General features: G+C 38.5%; 1 protein-coding gene across 7 annotated transcripts in view; it reads right to left on the bottom strand.

Annotated features, from left to right (window-relative positions):
• The window catches only part of WIPF3 (WAS/WASL interacting protein family member 3), a 38792-nt gene that overhangs the window by 7992 nt on the left and 13689 nt on the right, over positions 1-17111 (bottom strand). For 5 of the 7 annotated variants that reach the window (XM_041714462.2, XM_072925670.1, XM_041714463.2 and 2 more), the window contains 3 exons: positions 16053-16224; positions 1893-2025; positions 1198-1326 (listed from right to left, as the gene is read on the bottom strand). In XM_041714462.2, the coding sequence (XP_041570396.2) occupies positions 1198-1326; positions 1893-2025; positions 16053-16169 (379 nt within the window). In that variant the 5' untranslated portion in view covers positions 16170-16224. Of the gene's footprint in view, positions 1-1197; positions 1327-1892; positions 2026-3450; positions 16671-17111 lie in introns of those variants that run through there. The other 2 variants (XM_072925671.1, XM_041714464.2) reach the window with 2 other exon arrangements.

Raw genomic sequence — 17111 nt, 5'->3', positions numbered from 1 at the left:
TCCACACCAGCCTCATTTTGCCTGGTACAGCCTGCTGGGCATCGAGAGTCCTGGTGAAAAGTACGCAAGCAGTTTGGCACACATCAACTGGCATCCTTCAAGCTAAATACTTGCTTAGGATCAAAAAATTCACACAAATGTTACAGAAACCTCAATTCCATGGATAAAAGCCAAGTTTTTAAAAGTAATGCCTCAAAGGCTTTCTGGAAGGCACAGCTTCTGATATTTCCTTTTTAACAGAAAATGCCTGAAGACTCTTGAACTTACAAAATGTCTTTTCCTGAGTAAATGTCAAGAATTTACCACAAAGCAAGATGTCAAAAAAAGACATCTCATTCAACACTCACATAGTCTGATAGGCATGACCGTTGTTTAAAGAGCAACTCAAAGTAGTCACTGCCACTGGAGCTATGTCAAAAGCCTCACCACATACAGTGCTGTGCATCTTTGGCTTACCTTTTGGGAGCAAAAAACCTTCAGGTAGAGCCGCATTCTGTCTTTCCCTAAAAAAACATACTTTTCTCTGTGCTGCCTGAGCAGGCACCAGCTGCTCAACAAAGCCAGAGGTCATTACTATGACTATAAAATTCATCCCTAATTGATACTGGCACTTCTTGAGGTGAAAGCAGCAGTGGGGCTCCCCATGTGCCTTCCTCCTGTCATTGTGAAGCATCAATACCCTTATTTTTCAGATCAGTAAATTGCCTTGCTGGATCAAAGCTATATTCTTATAAAATCCAGAGAGCAAAAATCTTAAATATTAATCTTTAAAGTAATACCCAAGACTATAATAGCATAGAAATATACACTAGTGGAGGGAAGGAATATGACTTTGCCATTTGTGCTGAAACTGATAAACTCAGATTTCAACATTGTATTCAAGACACAATTAAAAGTTTTTCATTAAAATAATGTAAAAACCTCAGCTAAAGAGATATATTTAATCTCTTTCTTACCAAGTGTGGAGATAGCATTTTATTTACATTTTAAGGAATAAGGCACCTGAGATCTAGAAAGGTGGCTCCAATCACATTATTTATTGAGCACTCCATGGTCACACAATGAACTAAGCATTCAGGAAAAAAAAAAAACCAACAAAAACCCAATAAAAATCAATTAGTAAAGCTAATCTCAAAGTACTTTTCATCCCAAATTTCTGCCCACCCAGCTCTGCTTTCATACAGATGAAGCCATTACCTGTCATGTCCCTCTGGCCTGCTGGTCTGAGAACAGGAAAGCCACCAGCAAATAAACCTCCCAGAGGCTGCTGAGAGCCACCTTTATTAACAGCTGGGTTACCTCCATCTCTGTTAGCTCCTTTGGGTTCTGTTAAAAAGAATTAAAAATGCAGGGTATATCAGAAAATAATTTCTTCTTTGCCATGAGACTCCTAAGGCTTGGTGGCAGCAAAGTGCCAAGACCAAATTTTTCCCTGTACTGTTACACAGGAACTGCCATCCCTCTCTGACCTGTACCTTGGAGCACAGCACCCTCTGGTGCTCTTCAACCTCATGCAAATCGTGACACCAAGAAGTAGCTATGTTAGGCCTAATACTGAATTTATGTCTCCAGAATTTTTCAACAATTTTTTTTGTCTTTTAATCTACTAAAGAACAGTTCTTCTGCTAGAGCAACCTAATTATTTTATTGAAATGCTCTCAAGGATTTATTTTGGAGCAAGGAATGCCTGTTAAGGTGATAACTATTTGGAGTCATTGATCTCAGAGCAGGATGCACTTTTAGAAAGTGTTCCCTCCCCGCATCCTAAAGCCATACAATAATGCAGACTTTTGCTGACCTTCAAACCTGCCCTTCAATGTGAAACTGTCCATCTGACCTCCACCCACACCCGAGGCTTCAGCAAAGCTCCTTGCTGAGGAGCACATGCTCACTTTCAATCTGTGGTGCACTGCGGTCGTTGATTTGGGTCACTTTCCTTAGGCGAGTTCCCTGCTGGATATCAGCCAAGAGTGCGTTTCGTGCTTTCTGGTCTTCCTTTCGCAATTTTGGTATCTCTGAGCTTGCCTGTGGACAGTAAGAGCTTTAGATGGGAGATACAGACAAAAATGCACATTTAGAATATACAGGCAAACATGGGATAGAAGATTTGAAATAAGCCCTCCCTGGCAGCTGTTACTCTCAAGCCTCTGAGTCGAATCAACAGGAACATTTGGTTGTGCAGGAGGCAGGAAAGGTGAAAATTTAAATATGACACAAAACTAATACTAGTAGGGCTAACGCTGTTGAAAGCAAATTAGGAGGGATACTTAAATGAAATGTGACTTCATTTGGCCCTTTATGGCCTCTGTCCTACAACTCCAGCTCCAGCTTCCTCTTTCAGCTCTTATCATAATATTTACAATGCTTCACATCAAAATTTTATATGTCAAATTATAATAAATATCTGGTTTATCACTTTTCTTAGGAAAAGAGATAGATAAATGCATGCTGCACTTATATTTGAATGTGATTATTAACTTATTTAGATTGTCTCTCTGTAATGGAGATTAACACCAGTTTAAGTAGAATGCCTTTAGAACAATACAATTATATTTTAGTAACGTTTCTATCCTAACCAAGCTTGCTAAATATAAAGTCAAATTGCAGTTTAAAGTTTTTTAATGAAACAAACAAACAAAATTTATTCTTTATTCTTATTTCTTCAAGTTTATTTTTATATATGTTTAAAAAATCTTTTAAAAAATTGGATGCTTCACTTTTTAAAAACAGATAATAAACAGCAAAGCTGTTATTCCTAAACCTATTGTGATTAACAGAGCAATCTAATAGAGGAGAATCTTCTCATCAGAGAAGCAATGTTCTGTTTGCTTCCAAAATTCCCAGAGGTTAGCTAATTCCCTAAAGAGAATGAGTACCAGAAATGTTTCCATAGCCCTTAATTTTAGCATCATAGTTGTAATAAAGCTGAACAATACCGTCACACTTGAAAAAAACCCCAAAACCAACCCAGCTTGGTAATGGCATTCTGAAAGCAAAACAGAAACTTGAAAACACTCAGCCAGCTGCTGAACTAATAACGTGTCTAACTGGCTAATCCCAAGTGAAGAATTCTATCAGTACGATATTATTCCTGGTTATTTTCGTGCTTGCTAAAAAGCCCAAAACCCAGCCAAGCGGGATTTGCTACGGCCCGCTAGATGGAGCTCCAGACCGCCGCTAACGCCGCCGCATTCCCGAGCCCTGATGTAAAAACTCGGAATTACAACCTGCTGATATGTAACCACGTGTTATTTTAAAATGTTAGGAAAAGCCCCACTGTGTTACATTTTCCTCGTTTGAAACAGCGCTGCCTGCCCTCGTACTTGCAGAGCGGGGAGTCCCACTGGCCATTACAAGGCCCCAGAAGAGCAGCCTCTGGCAGCGGTGTTAGACCTTGTACCAGCCACAAACCATTTCCACTCCCCTGCTCTGGAAGCTGACAATACTTACTGTGAAAAATGGAAATACCATAACTGGAACAAAGGTGATTCCCTTCCTCACAAAAGCTCTTTACCAGTATCTTCAACTTCTTGTCTCTCTACTCCCTCTAATGACTTTGCTGTAGCAGGACAAGCGGGATCTAGAGGGATCTGATCAAGAGCTGTGTTTAAAATTAGATCCAGCAGCTGTCTTTCATTTCCGGGTTCAAGTGTCCATATATTATGCCAGCTGTCCACTTCACCTCCCACTCTACTTCTCTGGGCAGACAGAGTATTGTATATAAAGTCTTGATATCCAGACAGCTACTAGGCTAAAATAACTCACTTGTGGCAATTTGTGGCAACTTGTGGCAAGTGACCCATGACTTGATATCAGTGTAACACAAGCAAGACAAAAATTTGTGGCTTAAAAGAGCAGGAAGAGTTCTGCCATTCCATAATGCAGCATAACAAGCTGCCTCTCTCTTAAAGCAGATTCTCTTATTCCATGCATAACTCCATCCCATGCCCCAGCTGTTTCTTCTTCCTCTTCATGTATGTAAGAGATTCAATCTTCAGTGCCCAGCCTGGTGGACTCGGGTGATTGATTAGCTGCTAAGTAGCTTGATATGGATTCTCTTTTTCCATTACAAAGTCAAGATGGTCTGGGGTGTAGTGTTGCCTGGTTGCACGGCAGTCAGAGCTCCTTTGGATTTCTTGTTTGCTGCCTGCACTCCCAAGGCCAGTAATAATCCTTGCCAAGAATCATTTCACCAGGTAGGTATCTCACCATCTACTGGTGTCCAGCATTTGCAAATTCCTGGATTTACCATATTGTTTTTTGACACAACCTTCCTTTCTTTGATAAAGAAATAAATCTTGGATTCACACTCATGCTGTGCTTGCAATCTGTAGCACAGGCACAGATAACAAACATGCAAGTTCTGCATCAAGAGGAAAACAAAGAGGAACTCTTATGGCTGTTAAATCTTCAGCCCTGATCACATGCAATAGTAGTGTTTCAACATGAAGACAAATACATTTAAAGTCACAGAGGGAAAACAGGTGCAAGACATAAGATGTAATTCTTAGGCTACTTTCTACCCCACCATCTGCAGGGCAGCTTCATTTGTTTACAAAAAGAGAAACAGCTCAGTATTTCAATGAAAATCAGAAGGGAAGTGGAGAAGAATGTGAAGATCGTTTGTTTTATCAGATGCCAGAGCTGCCTCAGGTAACACAGAGTGAAATTAAATTCCATACTTTATTTACAGGAATTGGTAAGGGAACAGTGGGTTCTCATTACCTTAGCAACCACTAGGTTATTCTGCTACTATTTCTGCTACTATTTTAGACACAATGAATGTCACGTTCAGTACATACTTAGAAACTAGAAGAATGGAACAAACCATGCAAGTAAATAGCCAGAACATAAGAATTACTTCCTTTTCCTCTCACCCACCTCCACCATGTTTTGTCTTCAGTGTCTGAAATTACACACTCAGCTATGATATGCAGTAAAGTATAGGACTAATGTTTAGGCTATCTGTCAGGTCTTCAAAATACCTGATTAAATAGGAAAATTCCTTCAAATCATATTTTTTAAAGTGATGTTTCAGACTGTAAATCATCAATGTTGGAAATAAACGTTTCAGAATTTGAAGCTGGTAACTTAGACTAGTGGAAATATGAATGAGGACACCATGAATATAGGAGATCTAAATCACTGCAGCTTGAGTCCATTTGAAAAGAACAACAAACCAAAACATGTTTCCTCACTGCTGAGGTGGAGGGGGGAAAGGAGAAAGAAAATGCACAATTAAAAATGTCAAATGTAAAACTGAAAGTGACTGGATTACAAATAATAGTCATATTGCTGAAACTAAAGCCTGCATTTCAAGTCCCACAGGCCTGGACCTGGAAGGGGGCTCCAGCAGCAAGCCTGAATTAGCAAGTATGACAAGGAGGGACAGTATACTCCTCCAATATTTCTTATCCTTTAAAAAAAAAAAACTGTGTGATCAAAAATGGAATCACAAGCTCAGTTCTAGTCTCCAGATTTTTAAAGTTACATTGTGGAAACCTGGAGGTGTAAAAGAAAGAGCCAAAGCAGTGTTCAAAACACTGGAGACAACAGCTCAGATTTTGGCACCTCTGTTTTGACTATCAGCCCTGAAGTCTGAGGGGTGGTCTGCCTGCACACCACAACCTGTACTGGGAATGGTGAGGGCTCAGGCAGCAGAGACAGGCGTTTGATGCAAATAGACAAGCCACAGACAGCAGCAGATTATCAGTCTCTTGATAATACTTCAGATCAAGGCTGGATCCTCTCTGGCAGAAGTGGTTTTTGTGAAGCACAAGTCACCAGGTCCTGTGCAGAGCTACTTGGTGGTGTGCAGTACCCTGTGATGGAGGGACACAGCCAGTGGTTTGTAGCAGCTTCATCCAGTTAGGGGTTCTGTGAAAGTGGATTGTTTAGTTTAGAAGAACAACTCTATTTTTACACTTTCTATACATGGACCACTCCAGGTTCGAGCCTAAGTAATCACAATCTAAATTGAGTTGTATCAGACAAATTAAGAACAGAGACTTTTTCTAGGGGAAATGGACTGAAATGCATGGCAATGAGCTTCATTTCTGGATACACTCTTCTGTGATATTTGCATCACCTTCAGAATGTCACTTTACATCCTACAAGACAGATGGGAGCATCGACCTACCCTCTGGGCTTCTACGATACTTAAAATATTTAAGAGACCTACGTGCTGAGCTACTAAAGTGTTGTAAATGCAGAAGGTACCAGCTATTTGAAAATGTTTATATTGATACTAATTATAATCTTCAGATGTTAAAGAGTACCCCTGCACACAGAAAAGGGAAAATCCTTTGGACTCTGGACAGGTAGTTCAGTCACAGTTCATACATACTATACCATAAATGGCTTGTATTTACTCTGATTTTAAATATGCTCTTGAATGCATATGTAAAGTACTTCAGGGTAATACAGATCTACATAAACAGGACAGCTGCAGGAAAAATGTACCTCTAGCCTTCTGGACAGCCCAATAGCCAGGCAGTCACGGGCCTTTCTTTCAGAGTAAACCCATCAACTGATGTGAAAAGATGATCCAGTACTAAAACTCTAAATTAGATAGGAGCCATAAGTAAAAAAAAATAAAGCATTATTCCATCCAAAGGCACTGCATACTTTTACTCAGAGAACTTAATAGTACTGAGTATTTACACTTCTAATGTGCAATGAATTGTATCACCATAGTATATTCCTTCTCCTGGTCACATTTTACAGGAAACACTGGGAAGACACCTGTGAAGAAAATTATTTGTCTGAACTAGATTAAAAAACTAAAACAAAAAAAAGTCAAAATATATTTATCTTTTCCCTTATTATTTTGTGAGACATATAATGATAACATTAAAGACCGATCAATACATTTCATGTCAGAATTTTATTGTGGGCAGCATGAGAGCTCTCTCTTTTGTTGACAGTATAAATTATTTCTATGAATCTGGTGTCAATTAACCTTCTTCTCTCCCATTACAAATTTTTCCCCCAAAGACAAAATCTCCCAATTCAATGCAGAGATTAAGCACAGGTACTGGCAGAAGGCATAAGCAGCATACATTTTAGTGGGAAAAGAGATTGAGGAAATCCCTTGTATTCTTATTTTATTCTGCCATCCTCAGCCAATCCTGCACAGATCCAGGCTGAGGCGAGTGATTTTCACCACCGCAGAATGAAACACCTCAGGTTTTGCTTTTAAGGAAGGGAAAGACAGTGCAGCAAGATAAAGACTAAGCATAAAGCTCTAGGATAAAGGATATTTGATCACAGAGACAAATATTTATGGGGGGATGGGTGGAGGGGTGAGGGGGGGAGGATAGGTTCCTGAGCCAGTCCTAGCCTTCTCTGTCATGATTGATAGACTCAACTTAAACTCAAAAATGTGAGAGAAAAAGCTTACAAATATGGCAATGGAAAATTAAAACCAGCATCTAAAACAGCAGGTAGGGCAAAACAAGCAAGAGGCACAAGTGGAGGCATTGCAGTCAGTAATGTGATAGTGCCAGGTCTGGTCATAGAAAATGCTTGTCAATAATGAGAGACAACTGAAACATCTAAACCTTAAATAAAGGATGTATAAAGCATCAAGAAAGAGCAGAAACCACTGGAAATATAACAAAATTCTCCAAATATTATTTCAATATTAATAATAACCGAAATTCTGGTGTAAACAAATACAGATTTTTCAGGAAAGAGGACAAAAAAGGTAAGCTAGCTGCCTAATGCAGTATGTGCATCATGTCAGAGATAGCTGAGCAGATGAGAGAAAAACACAGCTTGTTTGTGGTTGGTAAACCATCTGAGGAAGGATGATGAGTGTTCTTACTACCCATATGGCACCACAAGACTTTCCAAGCAGGGGAGCATGAAGGAAGAGATGATGACTGGGTCTCCATCCAGTCATAAATCTCCTACTCCTTTGAAGGAAAGCCAGGCATTTGGTTGATGTTCACAGCAGTCTGGGATAGCACAGACATTGAGTAAGGGGCCTTAAAGGGCATGAGTCTGTTAAAATACCCTTCTGGGACCATTGATGATAAAAAAGAGTGGACCAAGAACAGGGGAGACCTGCTTGCAAGCAACCTACTCTGTAGCTTCCTTCCACTTAACCACAAGCTGCTGACCACAAGTGTTCCATAAGGAGATTTCTGTAACCATCAGGACTAAGGTATTTAAATGAATTCAGCTCCTCAAAGACTGCATCCTTTTCAAAAGCAGAACTGACAGAAAAAAAGTAATATTGCCAGTAAGATGCCAGGACAGTCTAACAAACTACAATGTCATAACTTTTTATTAAAAGAATGAGGTTGTTTTGGAAGAAAGTAAAACATGGAAGTTGACCAGAAATCTCAGTGTAAGCTGACCAGCATGTCTTCCTTGACATAGCACAGAATTATAAAAGCCATCTCTCAATTTGTAGCTCAGCATGAAATCTGAAACCCCAGAGGAATTTGGATCTTGATTCCAAGGTCAATCCACTATTACTAGTTTAGAATTATGCCAGGAATTAATGGTTTTACATTTGCAGCAGAAACAGTTTGCCCAGCAGGCAAGAGCATTGCTTTTAGAAAGAATTGTCAAACCAGCAGCTAAAGTCTCCACCAGGAATACGCCAAGAAAAACAGTAGAAACAAAAAGAAAGAGCTTATTAAAATAATAAACCCAGTTTCCAGCACATCACAAACAGGAGTACCATAGAGAAAAACACTGTCATCCTTCTTGTATTTTCATTACATATGCATCAGGTGTGGTTTCACTCATGTACTGTCAAATACAAAATAAAAAAATCAAAATAATCCCCCCTTCCAGTTTAAGGAAAAATCCAACAAGTCTCAACAAAAAAGTAGATGTGTTCTTTTATTTTAAATATTTTAAACTGCTTGTTTCTAAACAAGCTTGGGAGATCTGGTACCTGGCAGTTTTGGAGAGGTTTTTGGTACCTCAGTTCACAAAAGAGCTCTGACCTCTGATTTAAAGCTTTTTAATTATGGGAGACCTCACCACAGTGCAAGACTCCACCTGCACAGTCATTTGCAAGATCAGAGCCACTTCTGTGTTTCTGCTGTATCACAGGACAAAACTAATTAATTCTTGGCACCTGATCTGCCTGGGCAAACGTGGCACTCTCTCAGCCTTCTAGCAAGCTGAGCTTCAAATGCTTCCCATGTGAGGGGTCACTCTCCAGCCAACTTTTCTGAGGGAACCCACATGAGGGGACTTGCCAAACAGCTTTCTGACAGCTAATGAAATCATTGTTTCAACATAATGAGAGGACCAGCACTTGACAATTCCACCTACACCCAGCTCAGCAGTGATTAACCATGATCTCAGTCTCCATCACACAAAGTTCTGCAGTCTGAGCCTGCCAGGTTGAAAAGGTCATCAAGCAATGTGTGTACTTGGATAGGCTGTGTCCACACCAACCCTGTTTCTCAGCTCCCAGCTAGGGAAGTAGTGCAAAAGTTGTTACAGATCCCTTCCTGGCACTATAGCCACCACCTAGTCCTGGCTTTAGTCCCAAATAGCGAGGTCTTTCAGTGTTAGCAGAGCCTGGTGCCTGCTCTGCACCTGCTTGAAGCTACCACTGCACACAATGGCAGGGAGCAAAACACAAAAGCCAGCATAGCAGGAGCAACTTTCTTATAAATCTATCTTCCCAGTGCTCATTTCAAACACCACCAGGAATCAATGCCACTGCACCCAATAAACCCTCTGCACCTTATTCTAGCACTGCTGTATCAGATAATATAAAATCTTGTATACTATAGGGTTCAAATAGAGCTGGGGGGTTATTCACAAGGGTGTACTTAAGGTTTTCCAGTGTGGGTTGCTAGATTTCTGTACCTGAATACAAAAAATGCCACAGAATAAGTAGGATCATTTGTACCTGCTGAGCTTTTCTGTAGGTATTTAACTTTCTGACACCCACATTTTAAATGCAAATTCTGCCTAGTCTTGTACTAAAAGAAAATATGCAGTAACAGAAGTCACCAAAATGAAGGCAGTATAAAATTTAAACTACTCTAAAAGTGTTTCTCAGCAGTCCAGAAAGATCACAAGTCAAATACCAAAAATACCCTGGGACTGACATCAAAAGCTAATTTTGGACTTCATTTTTTGATTTCTAAAATTTTGGGATTCAAAGTCCCATGATAGCCTTTGCATCAATGGAAAGAAAGGGAAAACTCTTACACAAACAAGAAAATCTGAGGGCCTGGCATTGCAATGAAAGCGTCAAACAGTACAAGGCTGAAAACATTGCCATGGGAGCAGGTGACACTAGCATAGCACTGTTTATTCTCTCTGTCTACCATAGCAGAGACCCCAGATTTACAAGGGATACCATGAGTAGTGGCAACAAAAATTTCAGCAGGTAACAACCTATATACATCACAATTTAATCTCTTTTTAAGAATGCTAGGCTAGGCTATTTCTCATACCCACTTACCTATGCAGAAGCTACTGATCATTCTGAAATGCCTTTTAGCATCCACACAAAATTATGGTTAACCCAAGAGAGAATAAGAAGAAACTAGCATTTCTTGCACTCTCACCTTCCAGCCATTCAGAGAAGTCCTACTCAAGCGCTGCTAAAATTTGAAGTTCTCTTTTAATTAAAAGGCTAGTAGTATAATATTAATTGACAGATGGAATTTAATATGTAGCCACTGCATACACTAGAGATGGGGTACTGACTTTTAAGGGCATTATTACTTTGTGATTAGAATGGTAAATTAACCTATTAGTTGTCTGCAACTAGGCTGCTTCTGCTACCAGGGCTCGATCATTTATAGCTGATAAATCTACTCTGCAATTTCCATAGTTGTATATTATATAGATGAAAAACAAAGAGAAAGAATGCTCTTCAAATGCATTCCATTCACACATGTAGAACACATGACATTATGAAGAAACCTACAAAACAGAACTCATTATCTAAATACATTTAAAACGGCGACATAACAGTTCTCAAGTGAGGCATTCAAGAAGATTAGCACCTAGGAGCAATATGCAATCCATGCTCCTGTACCTGTCCAGATAAAACAGAGCAATGCCAGCCTAGTATTTATGTTTTCTTTTCATCTTCCCCACATTTCACAGCTCTCACTTATCCTTTCTCTATTTCTTGACTACAAGAGTAGAAGGCTACAGCAGCAAGACTTTGAGACACCACAGCCATGCAATCCCAATTTTCCAACAGCTGAAAATTAATAAACCACACAAAGACACAGCATTTTTTTTTTCTGCATGATTGACTCTCACTTCTTTATGAAAACAGAGTGGTGTGAGATATGATATATTATTAAAATAGTATAAATCAGTCCTTTATTTTGTCTGGAACAAAGCACTAAAAATTTCAGCTATGCTTTGTCCAGCCCTTAGCACAGTCTGTAGATGAGTTAATCACCAACAAGATTACTAAGCCTGTACTTTCTCTCACTCTGGTGAGTTTTACCTATCAGCAATAAATATTGTGCTTTAGTATCTCCCTAGGCTCCATGACAAAGTACTAAATATGATCTTACAGCTCAGATAAAATTTTAATAAACACATTCCTAACTATTTCACTATTGGCACCATGAACAAGGCTTTCTTTCAGTATTACACTTGCATGTCTAGGGGTCTGAATAAAAACTTAAGAGATTACTTTAATTTTACAGTAAATAATTAGCTATCATGACCAAAATTTTATGCATCTGAGTTCTCATATGTGCACATTCGCTCATACTATATTTGGTAAGACCAAATCAAAATAGCAAAGATCATCATTATCTTCAGCCAAGATGTTTTACATATGCTGTTTGTTCTCTTTCCAAAGAACAGGAGTGCTAAATGTCGTAGGAGCAAAACCAACTCCCACACAACTTCAGATGAACACTGTAGCTCTCTGAATTTCTTATGAAGGCTGAAGGAAACAGCTCATCAAGGTTTTCAATCTAACAACTGCATGAAGCAGGGGAAAAAAACATTCCCCCAAGGAAAACTATCAGGTGATGTTTTTCTGAACCTTGGAAATCCTTCTTCTGTGTAAATTATGCTTTTACCACAGCATTATATCATGAGGAATTGCTTTTCTGAGTTTTTTATTACAGAGTAGAAAATAAGAAGAGAATAACAAACTTGGTAAACACTGACAGGGTTATCTACAACAGTAATTCTGGTTTTAATTTTTTAAAAACATTAATTAAATAAGAATGAGGTAATTATTAAGATTAATCTACATTAGTCTAGCATTCATCATTGCTTCAAATTTCATATTTCTATCATCAAAATAAGCATATTACTTTCTCCTTCTGGTATCCTTATTTCTAGTGTTCCACAAGGCAGCAAATAAATGCCTGGTGCTACTTTATGAGCTTTAATCACCTGATCTATTGTGATTTTTGGGGTTGACTTCTATGATAAGACTTTAATCATAACAATTCTAAAGAGAAGTGAAGTATTTTCTTAAACTCCACAAACATATGAATCATTAAACAAACATCTCTGAGTAAGGCACAACCCAGCGGGGCTGCCACGCATCCACACTTCCTCCATTATTAACATTTTAATAGGTGATGACTGATCTTAACATTACAAATTCATATATACAGAGGCCACACAGCAGTAAGCAGCCTTCACTACATGTAATAAGTGAACAGGGTTTATCAAAGCAAAATTCTCTTTTGATCCTTTTCTTGAAAAATTAAGTAGAGAAAAATTTTAATCCATCTCAGTGGTGACACCTACTCCAGAAAATGTGACAAACTGAAACTAACCTGGTTGCCTCATATGCCAAGCTTAAAGGCAGGAGTGATAAAAGAAATAGAGTGAGAATATAATAAAGTTTTCATAGGCAGAAAGCTTTAAAAAATGCCAAACCTACCACCCTCTTCCCAAGACCACCAACAAAAACTCAATTAAAAAAACCCACCTTACATGACATTAATTAAAAGACCTTTAGAAAAAGCCTCCTATCCAAGTGTATTTTGTTAAGGTGTAGAGAAAAAGGGAACATGAAGAGAATTTAAATCTGTAAGCCAGCACCAGAAAATACATCCGGGCATAGTTTTTTTCTGCCTACTCACCCCTCTCATCTCTATCACCCCTAGAAGGTAGGCATTTGAAGACCTAGTTAATGAATCTAATTAGCTATATTTACATTTTGACTCAGCCACCTACATCTGCCACAGCAAACATCCCACCATTCCCTCCTGAGAAATCCAGGAATTTGTTTCCTTTTAAGTTTGGTCTAACAGCCAGTAGCTTTTTGGCTGTTGGGCACAAGTGGCTCCTAGCATGTCTTAAATACCATCTCCAAATCACTTTTTATTGTCTTGTAACAACTTTTGTGAAAAAAATTCAGTATAAGTACTTACAGAATATCAGCAAGTCCAAAAGTCTTGAGAAAAAGTAGGAACAAGGCCAGAAAAACACTAGGCAGGAACTTTACTCTGCCTTAAGAAGGAGTTAACAGGACAAAAAAGTTATGTGCCAACATTGATTAGAATTTCCATGAAGTAAGGACTGCAAAATTATTTGGGATCAAGGCTCACAATATTCACAAAGCAACTGTGCAGAGAAAAAGAAAATGTGATGAGTACTTCTAATAAAAATCTCTTGATAGTGAAAGTAAGAGGAAAGTATGGTTCTCATCCATAACTAGAAAAGCAAGACAAGTCCATGGTACCCCTGCAATATAATCATGAAAAACTACATGAAAACCCTAAAGCCCCCACCTACACACAGACATTTTTCTTTTAATATAAATCACTTGAATTAAACTAGTGGCTCACCCACATATTAATAGTAAAATTAAAATCTAATTTTTAATTGCTACCATACAAATCTTACTCTGATTTAATCATACTAGTGTAATAAAAATCACTGTGCTGTTTGCTTTGGAACTGTTCCAGCTGTTGGCCAAATAATAACTTATTTTCTTTGAAGGTTTTCCTTAAAGCTATACACCTGTTAAATTTTTTCCTTCTTCCATCCCCTAACTGTAGATCTAGCAGCTGTAACAACAGCTAGGCAGATTAGCAACTGTAAAAGACAAATGCCAATTTCTAGAAAAGAGCTTTCCAGTAAAAGAAAATAGGGTCTGTAGCAAGTTTCTGCAGACTCCCCAACTATAAGGTTTTACTCTGTAACTTGGCACCAGCTGCAGAGCTGTCTCTTACTCTGTGTTTCTGCTGAATTCACCAGGCAGATTCCTTATCCTGTCTCTCATTCAGTTTTGACAGGGAAAAGTAATTTTGCTGTTGCAGAAAAAACAATGTCCTGCCACACTATTTTATTAATTATTTCTGTTGATTTTATATTATTTCTGTTGATACTGTTTTTAGTATCAAGACTTATTAAAAGCAAAGCTTTGAAATCAGATAATAACTAGAAACACATCTAGTATGTATCATGTCACCAAGATTGAGCTGACTCTAAATTCTGCTTATCTTATACAGAGATCACGCCATTTGAAACAGAATGACCCGACTACAACATGAAAATAAGCCTTCTTGTATCAAAACCCTATCACAGTAGTGGATTTAGTAGTCAGAAAAGGGAAGGGGAAACAAAAAAAATCCTAAACTTGCTCATAATGATCCTTAGGGGTCCTTTTAGCTTTCTCAAGTCATTTACAATTGGCGTATGTTAGAGGAGTCTAAAAGTGTCTCTAGGTACTTTACTGATCTAAATTTATTAGGATAAGAACATTTGTGGCTTCTGTTGACTTTAATTGCAGTTGTGAGCATTAAGCTGCTCACAATATGCTGCCCACTTATTTCAGCATCTAAGTATAGGTTGTGTACCAGCCCAGAAGAATTGCTAATTGGAAACACTGCTCCTGGTGCCAAAGTTGAATCTGAATGCTGAAAAGAATCAAACACTGCCTATTTGATTTGCTGTCTTTATCCTCCTCCTCTTCATCTCCACAACTCATGGGGAGTTTTACAAAATTGTTCAGCCTGTAAAGTAGCAGAAAGAAACTTGCGAAGAAACCTCCTTCTGGAAAAAAAAGATAAAATAAGAGCATTATGAACAATAACAAACAAAATCCACCAACCTTCCTGGGAACAAAACAGGCAAAGATGCCAGGGAATGCAAGGGCGAAATGTAGTTATTAAAAAAAATAAACTTGAAGTACTTTTGAAGTACATTTTTAAGTACCATGTACTTTTTTTGCTACACAGACTAACATACTCTGCAAATAACCACAGCAGTGATAGAAATATATATGAAAAAAAAGTCAGGAGAGATTTTATGACTTGAACACAACAGTACCAGGTTCCACTCTTTCAAAAAACGTCTAAGAATTTCAATGCAGAAATAAGTTATGCCCAACTGATCACAGAATTCAAGGAATTACTTAAGCAGGTTTTACCATAGGTACAATAATTGATTGTGAAGGTATGAAAATATAATACCCTGAAAGTTCACCCAGAGCATCCTCCTCTTATTGCAAACACACTGGCAAGGCACATGTTCTGCTTCATGACACACACAGTAATGATCTGCTACAAGCTGTAATTGTTCCTGCACATGTACAAAAGAATATTGTGCTGTATCCCCAGGAAGACAGTGTGTGCTAGAAAGGGCAAAATGTACAGCTGAACACTGTGAGTCTTAATAGGAGCTGTAAGAAAAAGGATGAAGAAATTAATACTTACCATCTGTACATTACCAATACAAAAATTAATTCCCTTTGGCTGGAAAAGTATTCACAAATGCTACATTTTCACCATATGCACTCTAATCATCTCAAAACCTTTTGATCATGCACTCCTAGCAGTAACAAAATTTTTGCACATGCACCCCAAAATAGATAGGTTTATTTCTTTATAAAGTATACACATGTATGACTGAAGTTGCAATATTTTTATCCCACACACCAATGGATCATCTCACACACCCCACTTTGAAGACCACTGCTGTAATGAACAGAACCAGTGCCAGCAAAACAAACATCTGCCCCAGATATTTGCTATGAATATCCATGCCAAAGTCCTGTGGGCTCTGAGCTGGCTACTCCAGCTAAGCTTTTGCTCACAGAAATGAAAAGTCAGTCTTACCAGTGGTGGTGGTGGTGGTGGAGGGGGCCCTCCAGAAGGTGGTGGTGGAGGAGGCCCTCCAGAAGGTGGTGGAGGTGGTGGAGGAGGAGGTGGTGGCGGCGGTGGTGGCACAGGCATCTGCTCAGATTTCTCGATTCACGCAGTTGTGAAAAATATAGCCAAAGTCTGTGTCCTTGAGGAGAAGGAAGGGAGGAAAAGGGAAAGTGGAAGAATAAAATGAAAAAAACAGAGAGGAATGTGTTTATATGCTGTAAGCTGAAGATCAGCCAAAATATCTAGCTCTCAGCAGACTGAAGACTTTTATACTGCACCGCTTCCAAAAGTACAGTACGAACAGCCTCATTATAGTTATGATGACAACATACATCTAAAGAGCAAGCTCATGGATCTGGAGCAGAGCCATGAGTACCAAATGCATAGATGCTAGCCTGTCCAACTATTACATCTTGCCTTAACCTAGCCCACAGACCTGAAATGCAATTCTGCAGAGAACAAATCACAGTCAACCACATGTAGATGCTCCTGCTGGGTCAAAAACTCAGTTGAATTTAAGCCAGAGGTTGCTGCTCTAAGGAGAGAGTAAGGGACTTTTTAAGGTTCAGTGGACTTACCCAATGTTAAAAAAAAAAAAAAAAAAAAAAGAAAAAAAAAAGGGAAAAAAGCCCTCATGATTTAATAATAAATAAAGAATGCTTCTATTACCAAATGATATCGTTCATATCAAGGATCAGACATCTCAAGTGTTAAAGTCAAGTGTTTTTCCTGCCATTTTAAAATGTTAGTTTTCACAATTCTTTAGTAATACACTGACAAAAAGGCACATATCTTCTAATAAAAGTTATATGCTATTCTTTTAAAAAAAAATCTTTTGTAGAATGAATCATTGATTTTCATACCTAACCATGCCCTCAGCATGACTCAGTCATCATTAAAGTCAAAAAAACCTCCTGTATTTCATTAGTAAAGTTGCAAATGAAAGTACTAGGCAGTGCCAAAGAGAACCCTATGCAAGCCATGCTTGAAATCTTCTTTTGATAGTGACAATTGGATAAATGCTCC

This window comes from Taeniopygia guttata, chromosome 2 (genome assembly GCF_048771995.1).
Source record: "Taeniopygia guttata chromosome 2, bTaeGut7.mat, whole genome shotgun sequence".
Classification (NCBI taxonomy): Eukaryota; Metazoa; Chordata; class Aves; order Passeriformes; family Estrildidae; genus Taeniopygia; species Taeniopygia guttata.
The sequence above is the reverse complement of the archived record's forward strand: the minus strand, read 5'-3'. Positions and strand labels throughout refer to the sequence as shown.